The following is a 12008-nucleotide window of genomic DNA, read 5'->3' as shown; positions in this document are numbered from 1 at the left end:
GCTCAAACACAGGAGAACCCCTTCCACGACCTCACTGTGCATGCGCATCCAGCAGACAGTGCGCCCCCTCCTGAGGCTGAGGGCCCTGCCCTCTGACAGAGCACCCCGGCCCACGGACACTGGTGGCCGGCGCGGCCTGGCCTCGCGCTTCTGTGACCCGTGGCAGAACACGCTCTGGGTACTGCTGCCTTTTCAGTCTGGGCTCTGGAACAAAAACCCTGAACCTGACATGGAGGTTTGCTGTTGTAAGCGACAGAGATTCTGGGGCGGTGAGCTCCTCGGGCAGCAGGAACCTGGTGGGCACGAAGCAGCTGTTCTGCTGTGAGGTTTGAGGACCAAACGGGCTGTGACCCCACCTCGCCCTGCTTCGCCTACCTGTCCACCCACCAGCCTCTCTGCACACCCGGGACAGCATCACTGCACGCCCACCTCCTGACTCTGTCAAGGGCAGAGGACGGGGAGGCGCACCGGAGCTCAGCTTTGCTGTAAGCCTCTGCCTCTGCTTCGCTGGCTTCACGAGGAACGCACCAAGCCTCTGACACCCACCGAGAGAGCCTAGCCCGGAAGGTATGAAGCCACCAGGACAGCTGGTGCCACTCTGACCCCCATCCCACCGCCCTGACCAGCAGCCGGGGTGCAATCTCACCTGCCGCTCCACAGACTACCCTGGGCCACCCACGACAAGGCGGCCACTTCCTCCACGCTGTCTCCAGACCACTGCTCCCCAAGCTTCGAGGACCCCATCTTCTTGGTCAAGACTTCACCATCAACTCAAGGTCCAGATGGCTCTATTGGGACGTTCCACCCACATTCAAAGAACAAATCACCCAACCGAATTCAAGTTTATTGTGAACAGAATTAAGAGGGCACAACCCCCAACTTTTCTCTTAAACACGACGAGGCAATTATGGGACAACCTCACTTATAAACACAGATACAGAACAAAATAAGAGAAAGCCCCACCCTTCATGGCTCCTCTCTCCCCCAGGATTGGAGTAAATCAGTCAAACCAATGTGGTCCTCCCTAAAGGGAGCATGAAGTCTATTACAATGAAGAGCGGACTTCACCACAGTCAAGTGTGCAGGGCATGAGGGACAGGGGACAGCTAGTTCCGAGGGGCATACACGATTCTTTTATTGGGGCGCTGAAAACACTGTAAGATGTTTAAAAACAAAACCACCAACCGACAAACCATATTCATGGACAGGAATATTCAATTTCCCAAACAAATTCACTCTTTCAATCTCAATAAAAATCCAGAGGGGCTAATTTTTATCTGACAAGATTTAATAAACTGTAAAGTGTATTTGGAAATAACGAAGGATTAAGGCAGGGAGGAACAGACAAGCTGAACTCAGGAGAGGCTCGAGGACCCAGAAAATGAGCCATAGATGCAGACATTTCACCTCTGAGAGAAGGAGCAAGAGACAGGACAGAGCACGCATGAAGCGACCTAACAAAACAGAAAGACTCGCTGAGACAGGAGACACACATGTGACTTCAGGGCTGATGAGTGAAACAGGTGAGGAAGGCTGAGAGCGATACAAACTCCCAGGTACAGAAATACATGTTGCTAAACACTTCTAATGTATTCTTTGGTTAATTTCTAATTACACAGATTTTTGCATTAACACCTTCTCATTGTGAATTTCAAATACGGATAATGCTCTAAGTCTGCCCAGACCACCTCTACTTCAGTTCTCTTCTCGGAAGCAACCTTATTATCTTCAAACCTATGCATTTTCTATAAATACATAGGTACATTAAAAAAAAAGAAAACAAACAACGTATTGTTTTTTTAAACACATGGCTCTGGAGCTCGCTGTTGTCCCAGTATGTGTGTAAGACCTTCCCTTGTCGCTACGTACACAAAGGGGCACCAAGCCGAGAGACAGAAACGCCGCTGTACCACGTTCTGTACCGTAATACGACAAACCACATGGCTGTCCGTTTCCAGGTGTGGGATTCATGCTGTGAAGCTCCATTTCCCTGCTGTCCGTGGTTTCACAGTGTTCTACGGTGTGTTTATTTAACCATCCCCAGTGGGTGATTTGAAACGATTTCTTTTCCCTCTCTTTTTGCCATGACAATATTAGATGTGCTTGTACACATCTCTTTGGGATAAACACTTAGAAGCAGAATTGGTGAGTCAAAGGTATATGGGGCACTAAGCCACCTTCTGAGAAGTCTGGACGGGTGCACATCTCCTCCCATGAGCAGCAGGCTGCAAACCGCACAGCCAGGCTGCACCGCCCACGCTTCCCCTGCACAGACTGAGCTCCTGCTCCGTGTTCTTCAGGAGCCACTTGACCGGGCTCAAGAGGAGTAAGAGGGAAGGGACAGTCAGAGATCAGGAGCACACCTTCTTCCTTCAAGCCGCCCATCCTGTGCGTCTGAGAACGGAAGTACTAATTCTGACCTCCTGGCAAGGTTTCCGGTGCTGGCGGAAAGGCCTGCATGGCCTGGACCAGCCCTGGGCACTGGCTGCTGCCGGCGCCCAGCTGCAGCCACAGTGACACTGGAAGCCTCCTGAGGGGCCCTGCCTTATACTGAACCCCCTCCCACAGCACCACTCAGGACGGTGACTGTGCTGCCAGGGACGAGGGCGCACTGGGCTAGTATTCATGACTCATCAGAACGTGTGTAGACGGCATTTTCCTCCCAGGGCTGCATGAAGCCTCAGGGTTGGATGTTAACTATCTACTGTGTGCATTGCACAAGTTTCGGGAACTTAGAACTGACACGTGCTTTAACACAGACTGCAGCGTGGAAGCACATGGGATTCTGAGGACTCCCTGAACGGCGTCAGTCTGGGGGACAGCCCGCGGCACGGACCTCCTGCGTCTGACTCCCTCCCACTTCGGGCTCCCGTCTTTCAGCGCAGCCTTGCCACTGTCCACTTGCCCACTGGGGACACGAGCCGCGTCTCCCTCGGCCCCCACAGTAGCCCACTGGCACAGTGGAGGTTTCACAATGGTAGCATGGTTGGAGAGCGGGACTATGTCAAAGTGCTAGCATGTCGTGGGTTCTTCTAATACAAAAACTTTACTTCTGACATTTTCCCAAGCTATTATGATTGATTACAATTTTGAGATTGAACCTGAGCCAAGGTCCGTCAGAATTACCAGCAAAATGAACGCTGAAGGCACATACATGGAAGTAGGCAGCAACTCCCAGGTGGCTCTAAACCCAGGGGAGCCGCACGGCACACTCGCAGCACCTGGGCGGGCCTGGCCACAAAATGCAGCTTGAGACTCATCTGGGCTACTTCCTGCTTGACTCAAGGCAATTTCCAGACATGGGGCAACTTCAGAACCTTGCAGTCATAACGACAACAGGTCTGTGGGAGTACAGTCAGGTAAAAGCATCCCATTTTAATCACCATCAGCCTTTTTCTGCTGCCAGATGACAAAACCTTAGTCACGCCTATTTTCATAAAAGAAAGCTTCCTGTAAACTGTGGTTGATGGCATAATAAGAGCCCACTGCTGCCACGCCAATCCAAAGTTCAGGAAACGTGCTTTTCCACGCCTTCGTTCCGGCTCTAAGAGTACATCCAAATCACAGATTCTCACAGGATTCTGTCCCAAGGAGACTCAAAATCAGACAAGCCCGTTCACAGAGCGTCTCAAAGCATGTAAGGCACGTTCAAGATCCAGAAGACCTTTAGTAAACAAAGCCGTCTCAACCAGTCGTGCCCAAAATTCTGTTTACACACACATTTCTTAGTAAGCACATATTTAAAGGACCTCATATAACTGTCAAGTATTGTTTCTTTGGAGACATGTCTTTTGGGGATAAATACACAGAAATAGAATTGGTGGGTCAAAGGGTGTGTACTATTTTTATTTTAACATGTACACCAAGTCACTTTCTAAAAAGTGAACCAATGTGTACCGGCCACATTGAGTGCATCCAACTGTTAAGTTTTACAGATAAAGGAAAACAACCCCCAAGCATTCTTTCTCTTACAAAGACTCATCAGGAAAAAATTTACAGCCAAGAGTACTTTATAGGGTACCAGCACAAACCAGGTAACCAATCTGACTTCTCAAACTGCAACTCAGAATGCTGTTTCTGACCATGACAAAGTACGAAGACTTTTCCTCCCATCCTACAAAACTAGTGAAAACGTGAGGAGCATTTGTGGCCCTGGAAACCCGGCGGTTTAGGACTGCGACTAGTGGGGGAGGGAATCACACGGTCACTGCCGGGAGTAATTTCCAAACCACAGCATGAGACAGGAGCATAGACAGCAGCCGTCTCGTCCAGAGGAGACAGGAGCAGAAGAGGTAGGAATCTGTGCAGCTGGGTACCAGAGAAAATAGCAAATACATGATGTTCAGTGAACAAAAATCCACGATCCAAGTGAGTAAGCAAAGAGAGGTGCCGTGTAATTTAAGGGAAAACCTGCCATAGAAACAACCCCTGCGATGACCCATATGTTGTAATTAGCAGACACGAGCTACTATAATAAATATGCTATCACTACAAATACACTCAAAGTCATCAAGAAAAAAGATGAGAAAGAACAGATGAGAAATAGCAGAGAAAGTAAACTATGAAAAAGAACCAAATGGGAATCCTAGGACCAAAAAGTACAGTATATAAATGAAACAAATGTACTGGACGGTTACCACAGAAGACCGGATATTACCAAAAAAGAGGAGGGGAGGAATAAAGTGATGTTAAAGAGAGATCAATGAAGGTTACCCAAACCGAGAAAAGAAGGGGAACTGTTACAGTATCACATGGTCTAACACACACAGAGCTGCAATCCTGGCAGGAGAACAGGAAACTGAACTGGAGAAATAGTTAAAGAAATGACGGCCAGTATTTCACCCAAACAACATGAAAGACACAAGCATACAAATGTAAAAAACTAAAGGATCCCAAGAAGGAAAAATACAAAGAAAACTCCACCTAGGTAGGTCACAGTCAAATTGCTAAAAAGCAAAATTAAATAGAAAGTATTTGGAGGAAGGAGGCAGAAACACACTGGGGAACTACAATTAAAAACACAGAACAAAACAAATCCCTGAGGTTTCATCAGAAACAATGAGGAGTAAAAGACAATGCTCAGTCCCTCAGTCGTGTCCGACTCTTTGAGACCCCATGGACTGTAGCCCACCAGGCTCCTCTGTCCATGGGGCTTCTCCAGGCAAGAATACTAGACTGGGTTGCCATGCCCTCCTCCAGGGGATCTTCCCAACCCAGGGATCAAACTCAGGTTTCCTGCACTGCAGGCAGATTCTTTACCATCTGAGCCACCAGGGAAGCCCAAAAGTCAATGTAATAACATCTAATTTAAGGTACTGTAGGGAAACTGCCAGTTTAAAATTCTACATCCAGCAAAAATCTTTCAAAAACGAGGAGAAAGTAAGCATATTTTCAGATTTTAAAAAATGCTGGGAGGATTCATCACTGGCAGGTTTGCACAAGGATAAATGGACTGGAAATCCTTTGGGGTTCTCCCAGGGCAGGTTTGAATCCTGTTTACTACACCTCTCATGTCTACTTCTGCTTCACTGACTACTCTAAAGCCTTTGGCTGTGTGGATCACAACAAACTGGAAAATTTTTAGAGATGGGAATACCAAACCACCTTATTTGTCTCCTGAGAGATCTATATGCAAGTCAAAAAGCAACAATTAGGATCTTACATGGAACTGGTTCAAAACGGGAACCAGTTGGAAGAGGAGTATGACAAGCCCGTACACTGCCACTGTTTAACTTATATGCAGAGGACATTATGTGAAATGCTGGGGTAGATGAATCACAAGCTGGAATCAAGACTGCTGAGAGAAATACCAAACAACCTTAGATATGCAGATGATACCACTCTAATGGCAGAAAGTGAAGAGGAACTAAAGAGCCTCTTGAGGGTGAAAGAGGAGAGTGAAAAAGCTGGCTTAAAACTCAACTTAAGATCATGGCATCCGGTCCCCTCCTTTCATGGCAAATAAGATGGGGGAAAAAGTGGAAGCAGTGACAGACTTTATTTTCTTGGGCTTCAAAAATCACTGTGGATGGTGACTGCAGCCATGAAATTAAAAGAGGCTTGCTCCTCGGAAGGAAAGCTATGACAAACCTAGGCAGTGTATTAAAAAGCACAGACATCACCTTGCCGACAGTGATTAGTATAGTCAAAGCAATGATTTTTCCAGTAGTCATGTATGATTGTGGGAGTTGGACAATAAAGAAGGCTGAGTGCCAAAGAACTGATGCTCTCAAATTGTTTCTGTAGAAGACTCTTGAGAGTCCCTTGGACTGCAAGGAGACCAAACCAGTCAATCCTAAAGGAAATCAACCCTGAATATTTATTGGAAGGACTGATGCTGAAGCTCTGATACTCTGGCCACCTGATGAGAAGAGCCAACTCATTGGAAAAGACCCTGATGCCGGGGAGGACTGAAGGCAGGAGGAGAAGGGGGCAACAGAGGATGAGATGGTTGGATGGCATCACCGACTCAGTGGGTGCGTATCCCCAAGCAAACTCTAAGAGACAGTGAAGGACCAGGGAGCCTGATGTGCTGCTGCAGTTCACGGGGCTGCAAAGGGTTGGACACGACTTAGCAACTGGACAGCGAAAGAAACCGAAACAGAAAGTGAAAAGGAAAATAAGCCTCGCCCAGGTGAGAGTGTTTCCAGTACAGACTCAAACCTGGAACACACTAGTCAAAGGCCCACAAATCAGTAACTAGACAAAAGGAAAATAAGCCTCGCCCAGGTGAGAGCGTTTCCAGTATAGACTCAAACCTGGAACACACCAGTTAAAGGCCCACAAATCAGTAACAAGACAAATACCACCCATAAAATAGGGGGAAGACCTCAACAGATATTTTACTAAAAAATAACACATGAAAAGGTGCTCAGTTCATTGGTTATCAAGAAATGGAAACTAAACCACAATAAGTTGGTGATGGACAAGGAGGCCTGGCGTGCTGCAGTCCGTGGGGTCGCAAAGAGTCGGACACGACTGAGCGACCAAACTGAACTGAAGAAACCATTACACCCTCACTGGAATAGCAACAATCACAAGGACTAACAGCTGAGCGCTGACGGCGGCAGGTGGAGCAGCAAGCCTCACAGCTGCCAGGAGCGGGAGACGGCGCAATCGCGTCCCATGCAGCGAAAGCTGCACTACCTCTGACCCACCTACTCCACCCCAGGTATTCATCCAAGAGAAGCGAAAGCACGTCCACAAGAAAGGCTTGAACGAGCATGTTCCCGGGAGCTTCATTCATCACAGCAGAGCGCCAGAGCACCGAATGGAAGAACGAGTAAATGAACGATGAAATAATCGCTTCACTACACATTCCTCTGCAGCAAGAGCAAGAAGGTCTTAACTCACACAGAGCCACAGATCAGGCTCACAGCCCGCTGAGTGAGAGAAGCAGGGTGAAGGCGGCTCTCTCGCGCGCCGGGCGCCTCCAGGGGCAGACGCCAGAATGCTGTAGGGGGCGGAGGGCTGGGGCGCGGGGCAGCCTCCCGGGGTGAACCCTCACTGAGCTGCACACCGACGGCGTGCACTCACTGTATCTCAACACGAGCACGTTAAAGAGCAAAGAACACAATGCAAGCTCCCCCGAGGGAAAGAGGACCCAAGGGATCTGCTGAGAGCTGAAGGGTGGATCCCTCTTAAAAGACAGACAAAACAGAATACCTGTTAACTCTCCTCGGGCATTTCTCTGGCTTGATATCCAACTCATAGTGATAGATGTCAATTTTTGGAATGTCCATTTCAAAGAAGTTGGCCTGTAACTTGATTGTTCTCCCGGAGGTCCCGAAGTCGGGTCTGGGTGGAGGCTTGAAGGCATATCCTTGGATGGGTGGCGGTGGCGGAGCAGGAGGTGCGAGCGCTGGAACACAAAGAGGACGCCCGTGACCCAGGGCCCAGCTGCCCGCCGCCTCCCGCCCAGGGCCAGTCCGCAGCCCTGCAGGCACGCCCTCCCGCCCTCTCCACGGCGCCACCTCCTCCTGGAGCTCTCCCCACTCCCGCCCGGGTCCACCTGGTCGCAGAGCCCCCCAAGCACCAGGCTCGAGGCCCCCCTGGGCCGCGCCGCTCCTCGTCCCTGGCGGCCTCGACACTGCACAGTGCCTTCCTCCCGCACACCACGCTCGGCCCTCCTCACTTCTTAGGATGACAGGCTCCTCGCAGTTCAGACCCTCCCCAGGCCTGAGCCTCCATCAGTGAGTGAGCTGCGGCCTGCTGTCAAGACCCTTCCCACACATTTTCCACGTCCGACTGCTCAACAGTGCTATCAATTTCATCTGCTTTTCCCTTGAATGCCTCCTTTCCTATCCACCTCGGCTCAGACGGTAAAGTGCCTGCATAGAATGCAGGAGAACCGGGTTCAATCCCTGGGTTGGGAAGATCTCCTGGAGAAGGAAATGGCAGCCCACTCCGGTATTCTTGCCTGGAGAATTCCATAGATGGAGGAACCTGGTAGGCTATAGTCCATGGGGTTGCAGAGTTGGACACGACTGAGCAACTTCACTCTCTCTGCCTCAGCTTGGGTTCCCGTGTCATCCTGGTGGTGACATGTCATCCAGGGGCCCCCTCACCCTGTGCAGACACTTCTCTGGCCCCCAGCACGCAGCCCCAACACTGAGGCATTGGTGCCTCAGGCTCATCTCCTGCCGCAGAGACCCCCACCCCGCCCCCAAGAGCCAACTCACGCCTCCGAGCCCTGCATGCACCGGCTCTGCCCACGAGCCCTGAGCAGCTCGCTCAGTCCCACAGCGCCTGTGTGCAGCTCACTGAGTCCCATTTCCAAGAGGAGTCTGCTACGCGTGCTCAGTATCCTTGGCCCTTGGCCTCCCCAGCGGGACCACGAGCAGCTGGAGGATCTGGTCTGAGAGCGCCTGACGCACAGGAGCCCAGACACACCGGATCCACCCCCGCACTCACACCAGGGGAGGCCCAACTCAGGCGGAGAAGGCTCGCCAGCGTCCTCTGCGACGGGCCACCAGAGTCACGCAGGAGGGGGTTCGCAACACCGAGTCAACAAAGCCAAGCCTCCCAACACCAACACTCACGCACATGCCGTGATGCCACATCCCAAGGACCACTTCCTCCACGACGCCCCTCTCCCAGGGGCTTCCGACAGCTGTGCTTGGGTCAGCACGGCACTCGACTACACCTGCCATCTCTCAGCCTGGAAGCCAAGGCTCATCACCCCCTTCTCTACCACAGACCAAGACCACCTCCCCACAAAGGGGGCATCTCAACAGTAAGCCAGCTCATGACTTAAAAACGCAGCATATACACCAAAATTAAAAAAAAAAAACCACATTATATACCTCTCTGGTTACCATACTTGCTATGTATATTTTGGTTCTTTCTTTACAGATGAGAGATTAAAGATGGAGCAATGTGAATTATTAACAAAGGAGACAAGGCCAGAGGGTCGTTAAAGGGACCAAGATCTTCATGGTGGTGTCCCTCCTCCATGACCCTTAAATGCATTAATTTAGGAGTACTCCCACTCACCACACTACTACTACGTCACCTAAGTCATGTCCGACTCTGTGTGACCCCATAGACGGCAGCCCACCAGGCTGCCCCGTCCCTGGGATTCTCCAGGCAAGAACACTGGAGTGGGTTGCCATTTCCTTCTCCAATGCATGAAAGTGAAAAGTTAGAGTGAAGTTGCTCAGTCATGTCCGACCCTCAGCGACCCCATGGACTGCAGCCTTACAGGCTCCTCTGTCTATGGGATTTTCCAGGCAAGAGTACTGGAGTGAGGTACCATTGCCTTCTCCGATAGTTAATAAATAAATAAAAGAAACTTCATCTCAACTCAAATTTTCAGTAATTCCATTAATAAAATTCAAGCTGTGGTTTTAGGGGGAAAAAAAAAAACAATGAAAAAAATTTCCAATAACAGAATACCTTTAATTTTCACTCAAATATCTTTGCTTCAAAAAAGTCCTCATTAAAAAAAAAAAAAATTCCATGTAGTTCAGTCCCTATTGACGTTCACAGGAAACAAAAACACTCTACAAAAAATAACAGAAGCTGTTCTTACTGTATTTCTGACATAAAAAAACTCAGAGAGTCCTTGAATTACTTGTTTTCTATTTGGGTTTCTTTCTATGAGAAAACAAACATACTCTAAGGGTTATTAAATCTTTCTGAGTCAAACCACCTGGAGACCTTCCGGTCTCTGCAATGGGCTAGTGTCACTTCACAGATGACACACTCACAGCCTTTCACAACAGCCCATCCCTGCAACAAGCTGCCTGTGTGCCCCACATGCCGCAGCGTGCCAGGACCCAGAGACGGAGGGCACAGGGTGAACAGGGCCCGCGTGCCACCCGGGAGCACGTCCGAGTGCGGGTCACCCAGCGCATCACTGTGCCTACTTCTCCACACTCAGCAGGTCACGGACCCTCGCACTGAGGGTCCCCACCATGCCAAGGAGTGGCCCCCACTAGCTCCCTGGGGACAGACAGACTCTCCGCCCTCCGCACTGAGTGCCCACGGGCACGAGACCCCCGTTCTCAGGTGGACTTCTATCCGGGGAGAGGAACCTGGTGAGTGTGGAGTCAAGGTTAAACCTTTGTGTCCCAGGCAAGGCCCAGCCACAGAGCCACAGAAATCTGGCCCCGGGGCACTTCAGGAACCAGAGCACAACCCTCAGGGAAGGGAGTCCCAGCTTACCAATCGCTTTCAGTTTTTTTTAATTAAAAAAATTATTTTTAACTGAAGTATAGTTGATTTACAAGATCATGTAAGTTTCAGGTATACAGTGCAGCAATTCAGTCCTCTATACACACACACACACACACACACACACACACACACTTCTCCAGGCAAGAACACTGGAGTGGGGACTCCCCTGAACCGGCCAGTGCTGAGGACACAGGCTTGATCCCTGGCCAGGGAAGAGTCCACAGGCCAGGGAGCAACGAAGCCCGCGCTGCAGCCACTGAGCCCACCCACCCAGAGCCTGTGCTCTGCAACGAGAGAGGCCACCAAAAGGAGAAGCCTGAGCACTGCAGCGAAAAGCAGTCTCCACTGGCTGCAACCCGAGAAAGCCCACATAGCAGTAAAGACCCAGCACAGTCACAAATAAAATTAAACAGACACCTACGATTAAAAAAAAAAGAATACTGGAATGGGTTGCAATGCCCTCCTTCAGGGATCTTCCCAACCCAGGGATCGAACCCAGGTCTCCCGCATTGCGGGCAGATTCTTTACCACCTGAGCCATCAAAAAAAGCCATATAAAAAAACATATCTACCCTTTTTCAGAATCTTTTCCCCAACGAAGCTGCAGCACGGGCTTCGTTGCTCCGTGGCCTGTGGACTCTTCCCTGGCCAGGGATCAAGCCTGTGTCCTCAGCACTGGCCGGTTCAGGGGAGTCCCCACTCCAGTGTTCTTGCCTGGAGAATCCCCATGGACAGAGGTCATTATATAGCACTGAGTACAGGCCCCTGTGCTCCACAGTAGGTCCCTGATAATTCGCGGTTCCTGACTTTGCCTCTCAGCTGCGCAGTAAAGGGGTCGCCTAGGAACCCTGAAGCCATCCGAGGCCAGGACAGTGACACAGCCGATGTGCCCACACCACGCACGCCCAGGCTGCCCCCCGCCTCACCCCACAGCTCAGCCACCGGCACATGGCCGCCTGTGCCCCCTCTCAGGCTGAGCTGAGCACTCCTACAGCCCCAACACCCACCACCTGGATGCGAGAAGCCATGAAGCAAGGAGCCAGTGTGCGCTGCTAACCTGTATTAAGAAAAGCAACGGGGCAAGGCATTTCTTACCCACCTCGAGCCTTCAGTAACCAAAACACAGACAATTCGTGGGGAGGCGTATGGAATATAAACTCCCAGGGTAAACCCTGAGCTGAGGGAACAGGTGCGGACCTGTGTTTGCACCTTCGGGAAGGAAACCCTCGTGCCGAGGGACGTGAAAGCCGCACAGCCTCGGCCCTCGAGGACACCATGGGTCTATTGTTCTGAGGCGCAGAGAGTCCCGCGTGTAAACCACCAAACGGG

The 12008-nt window shown here is 50.6% G+C and overlaps 1 protein-coding gene across 2 annotated transcripts in view; it reads right to left on the bottom strand.

The window, feature by feature from the left end:
• AGO2 (argonaute RISC catalytic component 2) overlaps positions 1-12008 on the bottom strand; it is a 93707-nt gene that overhangs the window by 41064 nt on the left and 40635 nt on the right. For both annotated transcript variants that reach the window (XM_070382717.1, XM_005910394.3), the window contains exon 2: positions 7666-7861. In XM_070382717.1, coding sequence (XP_070238818.1) covers positions 7666-7861 — 196 coding nt within the window. The remainder of the gene's footprint in view (positions 1-7665; positions 7862-12008) is intronic.

This window comes from Bos mutus, chromosome 14 (assembly GCF_027580195.1).
Source record: "Bos mutus isolate GX-2022 chromosome 14, NWIPB_WYAK_1.1, whole genome shotgun sequence".
Taxonomy (NCBI): Eukaryota; Metazoa; Chordata; class Mammalia; order Artiodactyla; family Bovidae; genus Bos; species Bos mutus.
Note: the sequence above shows the minus strand (reverse complement) of the source record. Positions and strands in the feature narration are given on the sequence as shown.